General features: G+C 44.7%; 1 protein-coding gene across 2 annotated transcripts; it reads right to left on the bottom strand.

The window, feature by feature from the left end:
• Positions 1-1,038: 1,038 nt before the first annotated feature.
• Positions 1,039-15,327, bottom strand: WDR45B (WD repeat domain 45B). 2 transcript variants are annotated; one of them, XM_085240161.1, is made up of 10 exons: positions 15,070-15,325; positions 10,803-10,877; positions 8,311-8,412; positions 7,645-7,732; positions 6,981-7,075; positions 5,720-5,910; positions 4,502-4,587; positions 3,551-3,652; positions 2,879-3,000; positions 1,039-2,561 (listed from the first exon to the last, which is right to left on the bottom strand). In XM_085240161.1, the coding sequence occupies exons 1-10, from the start codon at positions 15,134-15,136 to the stop codon at positions 2,455-2,457; spliced, it is 1,035 nt and encodes a 344-aa protein (XP_085096287.1). In that variant the 5' UTR covers positions 15,137-15,325; the 3' UTR covers positions 1,039-2,454. The 2 variants fall into 2 exon arrangements, with proteins under 2 accessions (XP_085096287.1, XP_085096288.1); XM_085240162.1 differs by lacking the exon at positions 10,803-10,877 and having other exon boundaries at positions 15,070-15,327.
• Between the last annotated feature and the right edge of the window lie 242 nt (positions 15,328-15,569).

Genomic DNA, 15,569 nt, shown 5'->3' with positions numbered 1-15,569 from the left:
CTGTGCTGGTGCCACTGTTAGTTCTGAGCTTCAGTGTAACTGGATGCTTCAGCAGTGCGGTGCCATAAATAAATCAGCAGGGTGGATACGTGGTCTCATTCTTCAAGTATTGTGTCCTTTTGGAGAGAGTAACTAAAATACTGTTAATTTGGTTGTAGAGGTACGTTGATCAAGTATTGCTCTACTGCAATAGTTTTCGGTTAGAATTACGTACTTAATGTTCTGCACCCAAAAGTGATGTAAGGAAGCACTGGCTGAGCAGCCTGCAGCAGGTGGGAACATCCATTTTTACCTCGTTTTCAATGGCTGTGAAGATGTAGAATGAGGCCGTGGCACTGCAGTCAGTATATTTAGCCATGTGCTATGGATTCCATTGTCAGTACGTCAGTGTTTGGGTTTGTAGTTGGTGTCACACCAGAACAGGACACGTTTTATGTTTGGAAGAGCTTTAATTATCCAAGCAATCTGCTCATAGCTTTTCTGGTCACCGCTATGGTTGATTGAAGGGAGGTCAGGCGATGGTGCTTCAGTAGATGACGAGATGTGAAACCTTCAAAGCAGTGTGCAGAAGGCTTCATGTTTAGTTAATTTCCTTGCTTTGTGCAGCTGACTGACTGATCACGAGCAGCTTTCTGCAGTGGATATTGTTGCAGCAGAGGGAAAGGATCATCCTTAGAGAACAGTTTCTGATAGCTTCCTGCAGTCCAGGGAGACCGCAGTCCAGTCATTCTGCTAATGCAGCAGTTAAGGGTGAGCTTCAGAACAGCAGCACATAGGGATGGTGCAGTAAACAGTGATGCAGTAGTGGGATACCAGAACAGCACTGGTCTGCACTGGAAGTGGGACTGGGGCTGAGATGGTCTCATTCTGGTATAAATAGCAGCATACATTTCCTAGGCAGCAATTTCTGTACTTCAGGGCCTGCATTACCAGGCACCAGGCAGCGTGAATCTGTCTGTCCTCCACCAGCCAGCACTGTTTGCTCAGTTGAATATTCCCTAAAGCCTGCAGCAACAGGAACTTCGGGTGTGATCATGATTACAGCAAAATTAGTCACTTTTATTTAAAAGAAATAACATATTACAAATAAGTGTGCAAAACAATTTGTGATTAAATACACATAAAAGCAACATGCAACCTCGACATCGAAATCTGCGTAGAAGTTAGTCCTCAGTATGTTACATGACACTAAAAGAAACTTGTCAAATTTAGAGAGTCTGCACCTAAACAATCTTAATGTGAACCGGGATGTCAGATTTGAAGCATCTGTGAAATTAAATTTCAGAAGAGCAAGACTTCCCTCCCCCAAGTGCTGAGAGCTCGTGTCTATTTCAGTTCCTAGTTTAGTATTTTGTGCCTTAACTCAGCATTAAATCTTAACTGCTGCACAACTTGGGGAAAGAGTTTTCAACTGATTTATTCTAACCTACCCCTCTTTAGGTAAACGTAATGCAATACACATCTCAAAGAAAAAAAAACTTTGCACATTTAAAGCCAGTGCAGAGCAGTCTGCTCTGTGCCACCTGGTTCATGTATTGCGCTGGATGTGTAAGCAGCCACTCCACTCTTCCAGTTGAAGTACAGGAATTTTCCAAGCAATCAGTACAGTTGTGCCACGAGGACCACGGGTGGTGGTTTTTTCTTTCTAAACCTGGAATGGCTGTTCCCTTACAGAAGGAACTGCCTCTACAGCTGCAGGAGTTCCCCATGCCCGTGTCCTGGCTGCTTGCTCCATGCACTGAGGAGAGGGTAGTTGGGTCAGCAAATGCCTAAACGTGCCTTCAGCTACTATGTACAGTTTGGCACCTTTTGACCTTTAGTGCTGATCATTCAACTGAGCCACCGTGGGCAGGTGGACAAGAGCAGTGAGCTGTAGCCACAGGACGACCCCCAGCCAACGAACACGGCTCAAGCTACAGTCTCTTCTGGCTACACACTTCTCCTCTCCTCTGGTACACTAAGATGTGTTCAGGGAAAGGCTGAAGTCCTTTTCTAGCCCGGCTGGTGGAGTTATATATGGGTTTGAGTGGAAGTATTGCCCCCCACTTCCAGCACTGCCTAAAATCTTCTGCTTTCACATCCCTTTTTCTAAGACTAGTCCTGACATTTGCACAGCCCCCTGCAGATCTTTCAGTGTGGCAGGCACTCGTGTTTTAACTGAAGTCATTTCACAGTTTAAAGAGAAACCCAATAGGCACAAGCTTGTTGAAAGCCACAACTTGAAAACTTGAGTTGATGACAGTAATCCAAAGAGATTTTAATGATGAAAGCTTGCAGAAATGAGAATAAACAAATGTAGTTCCCTACTTCAGAGCTTGTTCTGATCATGGTGGGCCAGGCTTCTCACTGAGGTCTGCTAAACTTCTTGATCAGCATTGGACATTCATATACTGTCCTCCCAAAGATGCAGAATAGCCAAGGCAGTACTTTGACCTGTGCACTCCCTCACTTCAGTCAAAGCTTGTCATCGGTCATTTCTAGAAACTGAGCATAGACATCCCTTGAGCATTCCCCTTTTTGGTTGAATAAGAACTTGTAGTAGCTGCCATCTGCACATATTGCTGAAACAAAAACAAAGTCATTTTCAGTTCAGCTGTTTGAGAAGTGCTGTTCTCTTACCTCGTTTATACTGACAGAGGTGTTCTGCAAGAATCTGAAAAGCCTGAGATAAATTGGTCCTCAGGCAGCGTCTGTCAGCTCAGACAGCCTGCCAGGCGGCTGCACTGTGAGCAGGCCCTCAGCCCAGTCTGGCAGCAGCAGCTCCTGCTCACACCTGACATGCCACGTTGTCTCATCTGAAAACTCCTTCCAGCTCAAAGCAAGCATGGTGCAAAATCTGCTTCTCCAGACAGAACCTGGAGGACCCCCCAGTACTCACCTAAGACAGCATTTGGCTCTGTTCCAAAGGCACAAATGCACGGAGAGCCTGAGGGAACCTGAAATTTGGAGAAACTCCATTTGGAACTGAAGTACTTGGGGAGAAAGCTGGCAGAGGCCAAACTGAAAGGAAGAAAAAAAAAAAAAGAAACAGACAACTCAGTAAAGTGTTGACTAGTGTTGATTTAGAACTGCTAGCAGATCTGAACAAGTCTCAGGGCTCCTACTGTTACTGACTGCCTTTCTGTTTCCTTCAGCTAAGCATCAGGCAATATATACAGTTCTGCTCCCAGGGAAGGATGACTGTACAACTACCTTTCTGGCTTTCCATGGTTTTATGAGACTGCCAAAACTGCTGATTTTAGTAGAGATTCCTTTGTGTAACTACCACAGTATGATCATGCTAAGAATAAATTCCTCAATCACTGGAAAAACCCCACCATCCCACTGGAAGAACTCTACAGCTCCATGAAGGGCAGAAACACGGCAGTTGCTAAGCAGTCCTAAATTTGCGATTATATTCAAGCAGAACAACAGATTACTATTAACAGCTCAAGTGGTGTAAGTATTGGTTGTTACTGTTGCTCAGGGAGCCATTACCTGACAGGCCCAGTGCTTTATTGCAAGGGCAGCCATTCCCTCCACAAAGGCCTCGGAATGGCTTAAAACCTACCTTGACTGCTTATTTCTTTTGGGGTCTTCTGCAGCAAAAATATGTACTGTGCCATGGTCACTGGATACGCAGATTAAGGAAGCATCCTGATTGAAGTTAATGCTGTAGAGAATAAGGACAGCTGCAGTATTTCCATTGAAACGTATCCCCATTTCCTGTGTGTACAATCTCACTTATGCTGTTGTCTGGGGCAGCTGTTATCCTGCCAGGGGAGGTGTTAATGGCTCCTCCAGTTCAGTGCAGTTTTGCTGACTGGAATGAACACCCCCTTCAGGGGTAAGTACATACATCAGAACGTGGAGGACCTGGTTTATCAGTAAATCCAAGCTGCAGACTGCCCTGGGATGGACACAACTGGCATGATCTGTTCTGCCACTTGTACTAAAAGAAAATGCACAGTTGCTGCTCCAATCAGCAGACAGGTTGGAATTTAATACAATGTAAAACATTTCTACACCCAAAGGCCAAGGCTAAATGAAAGAAAGCAGTTTTCCCCCCCTTCGCTGGAAAGTGTTTCAGGCAGTGGACTGAGTCAAACTTCTGCCTCAGGCTCTTGTACATAGGGTGGCAGTGTGTTATGATAAACGTTATGCTCACCCCAGGTACTCACCCTCCTGGTCTCTCTGCATTCAGCTGCATTGCTGCCTTCCCCGTATTCCCGTGTGAAGTTCCCACCCAGCTACAGCCCATTCTATGCAGAAATGTGCATCTATCAAGGGCTACCCCTAGGCACGGTCCCACTGCTATGGCTCTTCCTCACCCATACTGAGCAGAGGAAGCAGCACAGTGCAGTCAGCACCCCGCGTGGCCCTGGGCCCTCTGACCACCAAAAGTGTTTTGCTTTGTGCCCATAGCAGTGCAGCTCTCCTTTGCTTTTTGAAAGAGGCTTGGCTGCCATTCCCCAAGTGTAACACCACCCAAAGAAGACAAAGCAGAAGCAATTAAACATACCAGTATATATTGGCTGCCTGTGATCCTCTGCGCAGCTCCTGGATTAAATGCCCTGATGAAGTATCAAATATTCTTATGAGGGTCCCCTTGAGAAGGAATCAAGCATTGTATTAGGACATACAGTATGTTCAATATGGCTGTTTGCCTGAAACAAATTGTCTGAAAGTGCTGTTTGAGCTTATTCTCTATCTAAAAGAAAAACAACTGCAAACCACAAGAATAGTCTCTTAGCATCATCCAGTAGCTCATTATTCTTTTTAGCAGTGGAGTTTGCAGCTTGAAGAGCTCTATTCAGAAGAATTCCAGTAGCTATGCCTAGTTAAGAGAGACTATGACTGCTTTTCTGCAAGCTTCTTTGAACAACGGGTTGTACAGCAGAACCTATTCCAAACACTGGTTGAATTAAGTTAGATCATCCTTGAGAAACTCACTGTAGTTGAGGGAAAGAAGGTAGCAAGCACCCAGCTTGCCCCCTACACACCTGCCTTATGCTCACTGGGACAGTGGGAGCCCTGCCTGGGAAGAGGAAGCTCACTAGGCTGACTCCACTGACACCCATAAGGGGACACAGGTCTACAACTCGCTGTGTGTTCCCTCTACATGTCTGCATCAATCCCAAAGTGATCTGTACTATGCATAGTACAGGGTTTTGTCAGCGTATTGAACTCTCTAGCCCGATGAAATTCAAGCCCACACAAAGTGCTGTCAGTACTCCAGTAACCTTTTTACTGATTTATTTTTGCACACTATAAAAACGCCTGCAGTGTGCTATGAGGAAAACTGCAGTCCTCCACTATAACAGTCCTGTTTGCATGTGTAACTTTAAAGCCAGTAAGCGAAGAAAACTTAAATAGGACCTAACAAAGGTCTTGAAAAAAACAACAACTAACCAAAAAAAGCAAAACAAAGAAAATCCACTAAATAGTATTTACTGAAGAAAGCATGAACTGATGAATTGCTTGAGCCAAATTTCATACGAATTTCACTGAAGGGTCAGAGCTACAGTCAGCTAGAATTTGAATGCTGCCTCAAGTGCTGCATTTCCATTGCTGTTTGGGTATCCTGAAGAAGCAGTAAAGAAAAAAGTATATTTCAAAGACAAATGGACCAGTTAGTTACATCTATGCCTTTCCCATGAGAGGACACAACTTCCTATTTTGGAAGAGTTCCTACACTAGAATGGACAGTAAGTCAGAGGTACGTGGTCATCGTTCTTACTTTTTCTGATGCTGTTGCAATTCTTGTTCCCTGCAGGTTTAATGCTATACAGCTCAGGACGCCTTCGTGAGCCGGTATGTCCACGGGAGGCTTCTCTGTGTTGGCCAGATCCACGATCTGCACGTGCCCAGTGTGTGTGCCAGGAAACGCAAGGAGAGAATTATTACTATTTGGACAAAGGACACAGAGACCTGAAAAACAAAAAAAGGAAAATAACTTTGTAGCTTCCACAACCTAATGCATTGTTCAAACAAGTTTGTAAAATATCAGTAATTGGAGAACAAAGAAGCATAAGTGGTCAATCAGAAATTCCTTTTAATGGCTACTGCTATTGCAGAATCCCAAAATACGATCCATCCACAGGTGCACATCATAAAGAAGGAGCACAGCATAATTTTAACTCACTCCATCATTACTTTCAAAGTAATCTATTTGCTGTTCAACATCTGGGTGCTTTCAGAGATCCGCTCTGTCAGTCTGGTAGAGCAAAGCTATTTTAAAATAAAATAAAATAAAAGTCTCCTTAGCAGCTTAAGAGAGCAAAGAGTTTACAGCAGGTGACACTTTCGTTTAGATTTCCACTCAGCCAGCATTTACTTCTCCAGTTTTAGACCTGCACTTAACAAAGCTCATCACAGGCGTGCAGCTGACCTGGAAACAAGCTCATCTCTTCACTCTCAAGGCTCTTCCAGAAAGCAGTTCTGTTTTTTGATAAGTAAAGGCACTGCAACTGACCTATTCCTTAAGCCAAACCTCAGCCCTATCCACCCATGCCAGAGCTGCTGTCCCTGCGCTTCAGCCTGTCCAGAACACTGGCTGACATTTCCAATTCAACTCATTTCAACAAGAGACCAAAGTCATCCCTTGCTGATTAGTCTCTTTTTGACACTGTAGAGAACAAGTCTCCAGACAGTTCTACCCTCATTAGAAAAGAGGAATTATGCCCTTGAATATTTGGTTGTTGATAATTTCAGCACAAAATGCATTATGTTCACAGATGCTTTACATAAGAAAGCATCCTAGAGAAATCAAACCAGTGATATTATAGGGGTAGAAGAAAAAGCTTTTCAGTGCCAAATGTGGATATAATTTAACAACCATTTTATAAACACATATCACCTTCAAAGGCCATGGCTACGTTGTTGTAAGTAAAGTGTTTAATGATTTACTAAGTGAAACAAAATCAGGCATCTACAGATAAATAGCATTGCAAGAACTAAATAAAACTGCTTCCATTCCCCAGCCCACACATAGCACGAACCTTTAGGGTTGTAGCAGGTTTCAAAGACGTGCAGCTGGTGGGGATTGTGTGTGAATGTGAAAACTTTAATCATGGAATCCAGGACTACCACAATTCTGAAAGACACAAGAAGTTCCTATGACTTGGTGGAGGGTAGAAGACAGACATGTATTAATTCAGATCTGCAGAGGCTTTCAACAGATTTAACGACTGTAATTTGTTCCTACTCTACAGACTCCCAGCCCTGCAAAAAAAAAAAAACACAAAACCACACAACTATGAGCCTGCAAAGCACTTTTATCTGAAGCTGTAGCAGCAGAACCCGTCCGCCCACACAGACACAGGACTCCAGCTGCTAACAAATGCTCTTGTTCTAGAGATTCACTTGATTTCACCTCACACACCATACCTACAGACACCACTGTCAGCAGCAGCCATATGAGAACACAGCCCTCTGAAAGAAGGCCACAAAGTCCTACAGGCTTTTTATCAGGTTTCAGATATACTCCAGCTGTGATCTGTTGACCTAAACACTTGCCCCAAGATCCTGCTTTAAATAAAGAACATCAGCAATGAAAGCTAAGTGTTACAGCAAAACTTTTTATTTCTGTAAACAGCTGGAAATGAGTAAGAGCTGCTCATACAATCTATAAGGCCAACCATTTGGAACAAGTGCTGCACCTACCTGTCTCTTCGCAGCTTAACTGCTTTGACTTCTGTAGAAAATTCTATCTCAATGACAGTCTTCTTCTTCAGGTCATCCCAGATCATTACTGGAACAGTGCAGAGATGATTGTGTTAGTTCACCAAAGCATAGCTGAAGATCCATAGAGTCTCTATTAGAACAACTTCTAGTTTCTGAGAAGACCAAGAGGTGCCTTCAGCAGTGAAGCAGTCAGAGGTTGGCATTCTGCCTAACACCAACCCACCAACCCATTCTATGTCTCCTACAGGCAGGGGCTGGAAAACTCAAATTGCAAAAGCTGATAATAAAAATATCTTCCAACTGAAGACTTTTTTTTTTCTCTATTTCTTTATTTCATTGATAGCCCTCCCAATAAGGCAAAGTTTCCATACCAACCCTGCCAACCAAAGGCCATTTCCCCCCAGAGCTGCTGAGCCACAAATCCCTTTGCAAAGCAAACCAAGCACAGCCTTTGTCACTGCAATGAGTCTGAGAGACTGCAGATAACTGTTTGTTAACAAATACTGAGAGCTGCTGCAACAGCCCTTCCCTTCCAACCTTCAGAACACAAGGGCCCATCTCAAGGCTAGGGTTCAGGCCCGGTGGTTTCACACAGCTTAGCAAGACAAATGTTTGCAAACTGTTCCGTGAGACTCAAGTCAGTACCTTTGTTGGGTGGGTACTTGGGCTTCTTTCCTCCTCCTACTAGTGCTAAGTAGTTGCAGCGAAATAACATCTCCACATGGCCAACACCGCCTTCTAGAAATTCTGGAAAACAAATGTATTTCATTTAGAAGTGCCTGTTAAAATGCCTTTTAATTGCTACCAGAGTTACAGAGGAGTTCAAGTTATCCACCATGCTGCTCAGGCATCCACAAAGAATGGTACCTTCTTACCCTCATACCGAAACCAAAAACAGGATCCTCCGAGTGGAGGTGACAGACAAGGCAAACCCGAGCACCGCGTGACTGAGAAGGGTTGGTTTGTTTTATTTAAGACCAGGAATCACAGTAAACTTGCTTTGTTCTTCACAGCTCGGATCACTGCTGTTCTTGTCAGCTGGGACAGCCCTCATTTCACATACAGGAGAAATCAGCAAGATGTTAAAATTCTATAGAAACATGCTGCATGAGAGCAGATCAAGGGAGCGTGATCATTTCTATTATACACTAATGTTGTAAATATGTTTAGAAAGAATGAGTGGCTAATTCAAATTCCTTCCCCAGCTAATTGCCCTCACGTACACAGTTTGGGTCTGGCGTTGCTCTACTATGCCAATGGGACTTAAAAAATACCAAATATTATGACCAACAAGGTCATGAAGTTCTTTATGTGCAAGGGGACTTGGCTTCATAATCTTGGTGGATTTGAGGAAAGAAGACAAAATGTACACGTGTGATGGAAATAGAATCTTTACTTCTGTTCTCAGGGTATGCCCACAGCTGTTAGGACACCTGAGAAGAACGGTCCACCTGCAGAGAGCCTCCACTCAAGCTGTACACAATGCAGAACACGTAGTGAAAAACAGTGCAGTTGGTACAGGCTGTGTCTTATTTACTGCTAGGAATACAGTTCTACTTTTGTTTTCTTCTTCATATAACCTTAATTGCAGGGGAAGTAGAATAAGATCCTATGATAGTGGAAGAATCAAGTATCAAGCAGAGGATTTGCCATTTGATGCCATTTGAGTTGGGTCTTAGTTTTGTTCACGTAGCTTAGAGGGAAGCCTGGCATCCAGCTACCAGGAAGAGAGGCCACAACTGCAGCCTTCAGATGATCCAAGTCAAAACCCAAACCTTTTATTTAACAGACTGCCCAATACCTCCACAAGTGACACATTCCAGTAAGAAATGATGAAACTAGTTAGCTTTTCCAAAGCTACAGAGAAAGCAGAGATCTCACAAGTAATCAATTGAGAATTGCTGTCAGAAACAGGGATGTGAAAGAACAGCAAAAACATCAGGGGACGAGAGTGGAGGTCCTACAATGGAAAGATTTAGACATGTGCACAAATGATAGGATTAAGGGAGATTCAGTTAGACATTAAGAGGCACTACCACACATCAGGGTTAGCAGTTTATGTTGTACTTGACCACGCAACACTGAAGACAGGAAACATTTCACAACAGTCTTCTATATTCAGAGCTGCTATCAGGGAGAGTTTTGACAACGACCTCAACAGGACTTCAAACTGACTTCTGAATCTGCAGCATACTGCCACAGATGGTAGTTTGAATGCATGATATTTGTAGAAGAGTTTACTACTAGGAACAGAAAATCATTTGTCAGCTTTTGTCACATGTATTATGACTGAAATCTCTTACAGCACTAAAAGCATGCCTGGGTTCATAGGAACTGCAGTGCTGTTAAAATACATTAAAATACAATCCTCTTATAAATCTATGTTCTAGTTTATCACCACAGTGACAGCACAGGGAAACCTGTTCACTGTATCAGCTTTCCTTCTGCACTTAAGGTCAGAATCACATCTGGATTTCATTCTCCCTCCCTGTGACTCAGTTGAATGCCTGCTGATAAAACCCCATTACCTGTTAACATCGAAACCTTCCTGTGAAGCACAATAGTGTGCTTAGTGCTTTGAGATGCGCCCAGATTTTTTAAGCATAAAGAGAATATACAGCTTAGAGCACGAGTATGAGAGGTCTGAATTCACAGTGCTCTTGCAAGCAGTGCTCTACACAAGTACAAGCAGCTTTATGTTCAGGTCTCCAGTAACAGGGTGGTAGATTTATTGTTGTACTCAATCATCCAAACTGTTGCACAAGGACAGAACAACTCCTCACGATGGCACACGACAGCGCTGCAGCAAGCGACTCTTCTCCCACTCGTGAGCAGCCAGACAACTCATCTGCTGTTTGGGACTACAAACAGCAGTAGCAGCTCCTGCACTTCAGCTGTACGAAGGTGAGACAACTTCATCAGCAGTCAGCTTTATGCTAATTAGCAGCATCTAAATGAATATCTCACAAGGCAGTGGTGTAAGTGACAGCCCCTCTGACACCAGCAGGGATTTCTTTCATAAGGCTTTATTCTAAGCCTTCCGGGATGAAAAAGCAAGAACCTTTTTGGAAAAAAAACATACACAAGGCTGAACTTCCAACACAAAGCTAGCAAGGTATAATAATTAAGCATTTTACCTTGTTTCTCTTTTTCTTTGAGTGGATCTGCATTATAAACTCGGAATCCATTTTCCATTCCACATGCAAAGCATCCTGTAGTAAAAAGCACATTATACATATACACATATACAGCAAGTAGGAGATACACAGAAGATTTAAGGTAGAGCCAGAGGTTAGGAGAGCATCACTCAGTAACTGCACTGTTACACATAAGCTGAAGAACACTGGCCAGCTTTGCTAGTGTTTGCAAGCAGAAAGCACTTGAAGAAGCTGTCCTCTGTGCTGGCCTCAATTGCAAGTGGCACATTCTTAGCATTCTTTTCAGACAGGTGAGCAAACAACAGAAGGAAAGGAGAGCAATTCACAACCCACTGGTATCCCAGGCCACAGTCATAGAGAGAAGGAAACATTTTAACTTTCATGGTCCAACAGCACAATTAAGCAAACCCCTCCCATTTCTTATTAGGTCAGGATTCACTCTGAGGTCACAATACATGAGAAGAGTGATCTGTTGTTCGTGTTTCTACAGAACAGAGCTCAGCCAATGTAGTTCCTAAACAATACTGGAATGAGAGCCTACTAGTGACTAGCTGCCCATAAGCACATGACAGTAGCTTAAATCTAAACCAGGGAATGATCAGAAAGGAGCCTTTGGAAAAGTAATGTTTTAGCTACATGTATGTACAGAAGCAGAAATGTGCTTTTTGGTGGAATCCATCAAACCAGCAGTGTCCTGTACGGCTGTCTTACCTGCTAACGGGTGCATGCAGCTACTAATAAGAGTAAATGCCAGTGTGAAGCTAGAGCAATTAAAAGTCATTAAGAAGCAGCAAGTGTCGCCAGAGACTGGCTGACAGAACAATAGGTGCTACGCAGATTATAAACACCATATCAGTAATCTGGGTAAAGTCATAATGGCTCTGGAGCAGACTTTCATTTCCAGCAGCACTCAGCAAGGCACTGCACACCCTGCTTTACAGACCAGTATTGTACAAGTCTGGTGCTGTCAGCTTTAAGCTTTAAAGCATCCTCAGGGTTCCAAAACATTGACATCACATGAAGTAGAAGCTTTTAAATCAAGTTTCACATCCTTCTCCGTGCAGCACTCTCCAGTTTGCTCTGTTGGTGGGACACAGCAGCGCCCTGTGTGGAGGCTGTGGCACCAATAAGGCCCAGCTCTTCCTGTACTTTGCTGGGATAACAAGAAAGCATACTGTAATAGAAATGTATCTCACTACACAATACTGTACAAAATGAGAACTAGGCTGTTTCTTGCAGCTGGAGTATGTATTAATATAATTATTCTTCCAGTAATAGCCTTAAAGTATTTTATTTCCAGGATAGAAGAAGAAGAGTGATGGCAAACCTGCTCTGCACTGGAAGGGCGCTGGGTTTTCCCTGCATTGATACCAGCAGCTTGTTACAAACCCAATGCAATACAACACAGACACACCATTTCCTGTAACACTGCTGCAGCTTTTCTGCTGGGCTAACCTTGGGAGCAAGATGTGGGCTGCTTTTATTTCTTGGGAACGGCTCCACTTTTAGCTGGAGACAGCATATCAGAACTGAGGGAAGGGGATAAATGTTAGTATTCCATATACAGTCGATCACTACTGACACATGAAGTTCTTTGTCATGGCAATCTCTAAGACACAGAAGATCACTGCCACACAGCTGATCCCAGGCTGTGGAAGCAGTTTTGGAGCGCAGTGTTTTCAATGTGATCTCAGCATTTGCTAATGGGATCACAAGTCTGACAGTTCAGGCACACAGCCATGGTTTGTAACTTAGCACACAGATGGAAAGAGGCTGCCAGAAAAGGAGGATGGGAACCTCTGCAGCAGTAATCCAGCTTCCTTCAGCAGCAGGTTCACATCTCATTGTTGAGAAAGGACAGGCATGTTGTCAAAGAACCACTGACAGAAGGCAATTCAGATGCTTTTAAAAATTCCCATTGGAATCCCAGGTAAACCTGGACCTCCACAGGACTGTGACACCACAGCTGTGTCTGCTCCTATGGTAAGAAAGCACCATTTATCAATAGTCCCTGTGGCACCAGGGTGGGTTTTGTTTGCTCTATTAAAAACAAGGAAAAAGAAGGGGTTACATTCACAACTAACCAAGAAGGTACCAGAAGCTGAAGGGGGTACAGGGGCAAAGAAACTCATGGGCTTTAGAAATTGCCACAGTGAAGCCTGGGCATGCCAGCATGGCAGGAGCAGCTCTTAACATGTTCCTGGTCCTTGCAACAGAAAATTTTGTCTAAAGCCATAAAATACAGCACAGGATCCTACTCATGTCCCACTTTGGGGTCCTCTAACTAAGTGTTTCAGTACACTAAATGAGATCAAATGGATATGTGTTTCAACACCAAAACAAGTCCACACCCCCATCCTCAAACCAGCTTAAGATTAATACCTTCTGGTATGTTAATTTATTATAATGTTTTATCTACTCATTTCCATAAAGTGCTTTAATGTTTCTTTGAAAGCATTATAAAAATGAAGATCCCAAGAGTATTCTGCTTTAAGACAAGGGAGAACACCTTGCACTATGGGCCATTTTTTTTGTTCCTAAATTTAAAATTAAAAAAAAAAAAAAAAAAAAAAAAAAGTGGCAAAGTTGAGCAGCCTAAAAACAAAGTATTGCTCAAAACAGAGCAAGGGAAGGACAGTAGAGGAAAACAACGGGTGCCAGTTTTATCACTTGTCCATCACGGAAGTTAAGACTGGGAGAGACGTGTTAGATCACTCCTCCCATCCTCCAGACACGATGGGATTGGCTAGTCTTCAATTACTGAGAAATTAGGTTATTGTGGCAATATATGCAGACACCCACACTACTGAGCTTCAGCACTCAAGTGACTCACGTTTCTATTTTTGGTGGAAGCAACATAGGAGAAGTGAGCTTTTCCTCACACTGACTCTTTGGGCAACCAAAGAATTATCATTGTTTAAAGCAATTTGAGGCTCTAGGTGAATACAGAGCTTATGTGCTACCTACAGTCATCTGGTTAGGCCATCATACCTAACCAGGAAGAGCTCTGGGAACCTGCAAATGAAAACCAAAACCAGGTGTTTTCTGGTTGTTACCCAGTAGGATAGGATGTCAGTACTGCTAGGAACAAACTGCTCAGCTCACAGAGTGTACACACTCCAAAGACAAGTTCCTTAACATACTTTGGATTTAAGATCTCATTAAAAAAAAAAAAAAGAAAGAAAAAAAAAGCTAAATTTGTGTTTACTGCTACAAAATTAAGAAATTTAATAAAGAAAAAGTGTTACGTGCTAAAATGGTGCTCCAAAGGCATTTTGTGGGAGAAGAAAATCCCATCTTCTTGTATTGTTCTCTTTATAACCCAACCCAACCGTAAGTCAGACATGAAACAGCTTTGTTACAGACCCCTGCAGGTTTAAAATGAAGCAAATCCAATCTCATCTCTTCTTCCCCCTCTGCTGCAAACACAAGATGAAAACAAGCGTGGACTGAACTGCTGAAAAAGCACAGCTCGATGACTTTCAAGCCAACATCACTGCTTGAACAGAACTACCTGGAAGCTCATTAACAGCTCGATATCCCACTGACAAACACCTCACTGGAGATGCTACAGTAGGAGCACGGAGCAGGCCTTGCTAACACACAGCTTAACAGCAACAGGCACAGGCAAGGCTGCCTTGGCCAAGAGTGCTGTGTGGCAAGCCCAAAGGATGTTACAAAATGACGGCTTTCCACTCCTTCTTCCACAAAAGGACACTTACTCATAGGGCCGGGGCTATTTTTACATTGCAAAAGCCAGAGGAGGCGCACAGACCCCTTCTGTAGAAAGGGCTTTTCTCACAGCGGGCAAATAAAGCAAGAGAACCGTTCTGAAGCCCCCCGGCCGCCCGCAGCATCCCGTGTTTGCCCGCTGGTGCGATCAGCAGCTCGAGAACGCAAATCGGACACGAAGTTACAGCGCTGTCACTGAGAACGCGACGTTCGCTGCGTTACTTTCCCAGGGAACACCGAGATGCCGATGCTCCCAGCCGCACCGAGCCAGCTCTGAGAAGTATCAGAGCCTTCCTCAGAGCTGGAAGAAGGAGGACTGACTCGCCTCTCCACAGACGGCCGCTGGAATCAGAGGCCGCTTCGTCAGCGCAGCGGGAGCCCCGCTCCCAAGCCTCGCCCAGCGCGCACTGCCCGAACGGACCGCGCCGAACCGAACCGAACCGAACCGCCCCACGGCACCGCACCGCACCGCCCCGCAGCCACCGCACGGCACGGCCCGGCCCCGCCGCCTCACCGTGGTCCTGGTTGAAGCCGGCGTACAGCAGCCCGTTGCCGTGCGGGTTGGCCGGCAGCAGGTTCATGGCTCTCGCCCGCTCGCTTCCTCCCGCGGGACTTTAAACCATGGCGGCGCCCGCCCGCCTCAGCCCCGCCGCGGGAGCCCGCCCGAGCCGAGCCGAGCCGTGGCGGATAGAACGGCGGCAGCTTCCGACACAGCCAGGCCGCAAGGCGAGCACCGAGGCCATCCACCCGGCGGGGCGGGGATCGCCGAGCGAGCGAGCCGTGCTGAGCTGCACTGCGCTCCGCCCATGAGGAATGGCGGCGGGAGCGCCGAGCTGTGAGTATGGGCGGCGCTGAGGGCGGATGTGTGCCGTGCGAGCTGAGCGCTGAACTCCCCGAGAAGGAAATATTGATAATAACACTAACAGTAAACCCACCACTATCAAACGTCGAAAGAAAGGTCCAATCGTTCTGGAGCGTTCACGCCTGCGGCAGCCCGATCCCTTCCACTTCCCA

This window comes from Meleagris gallopavo, chromosome 20 (assembly GCF_905368555.1).
Source record: "Meleagris gallopavo chromosome 20, MGAL_WU_HG_1.1, whole genome shotgun sequence".
Lineage (NCBI taxonomy): Eukaryota > Metazoa > Chordata > Aves > Galliformes > Phasianidae > Meleagris > Meleagris gallopavo.
This window is presented reverse-complemented; position numbering and strand designations above follow the sequence as displayed.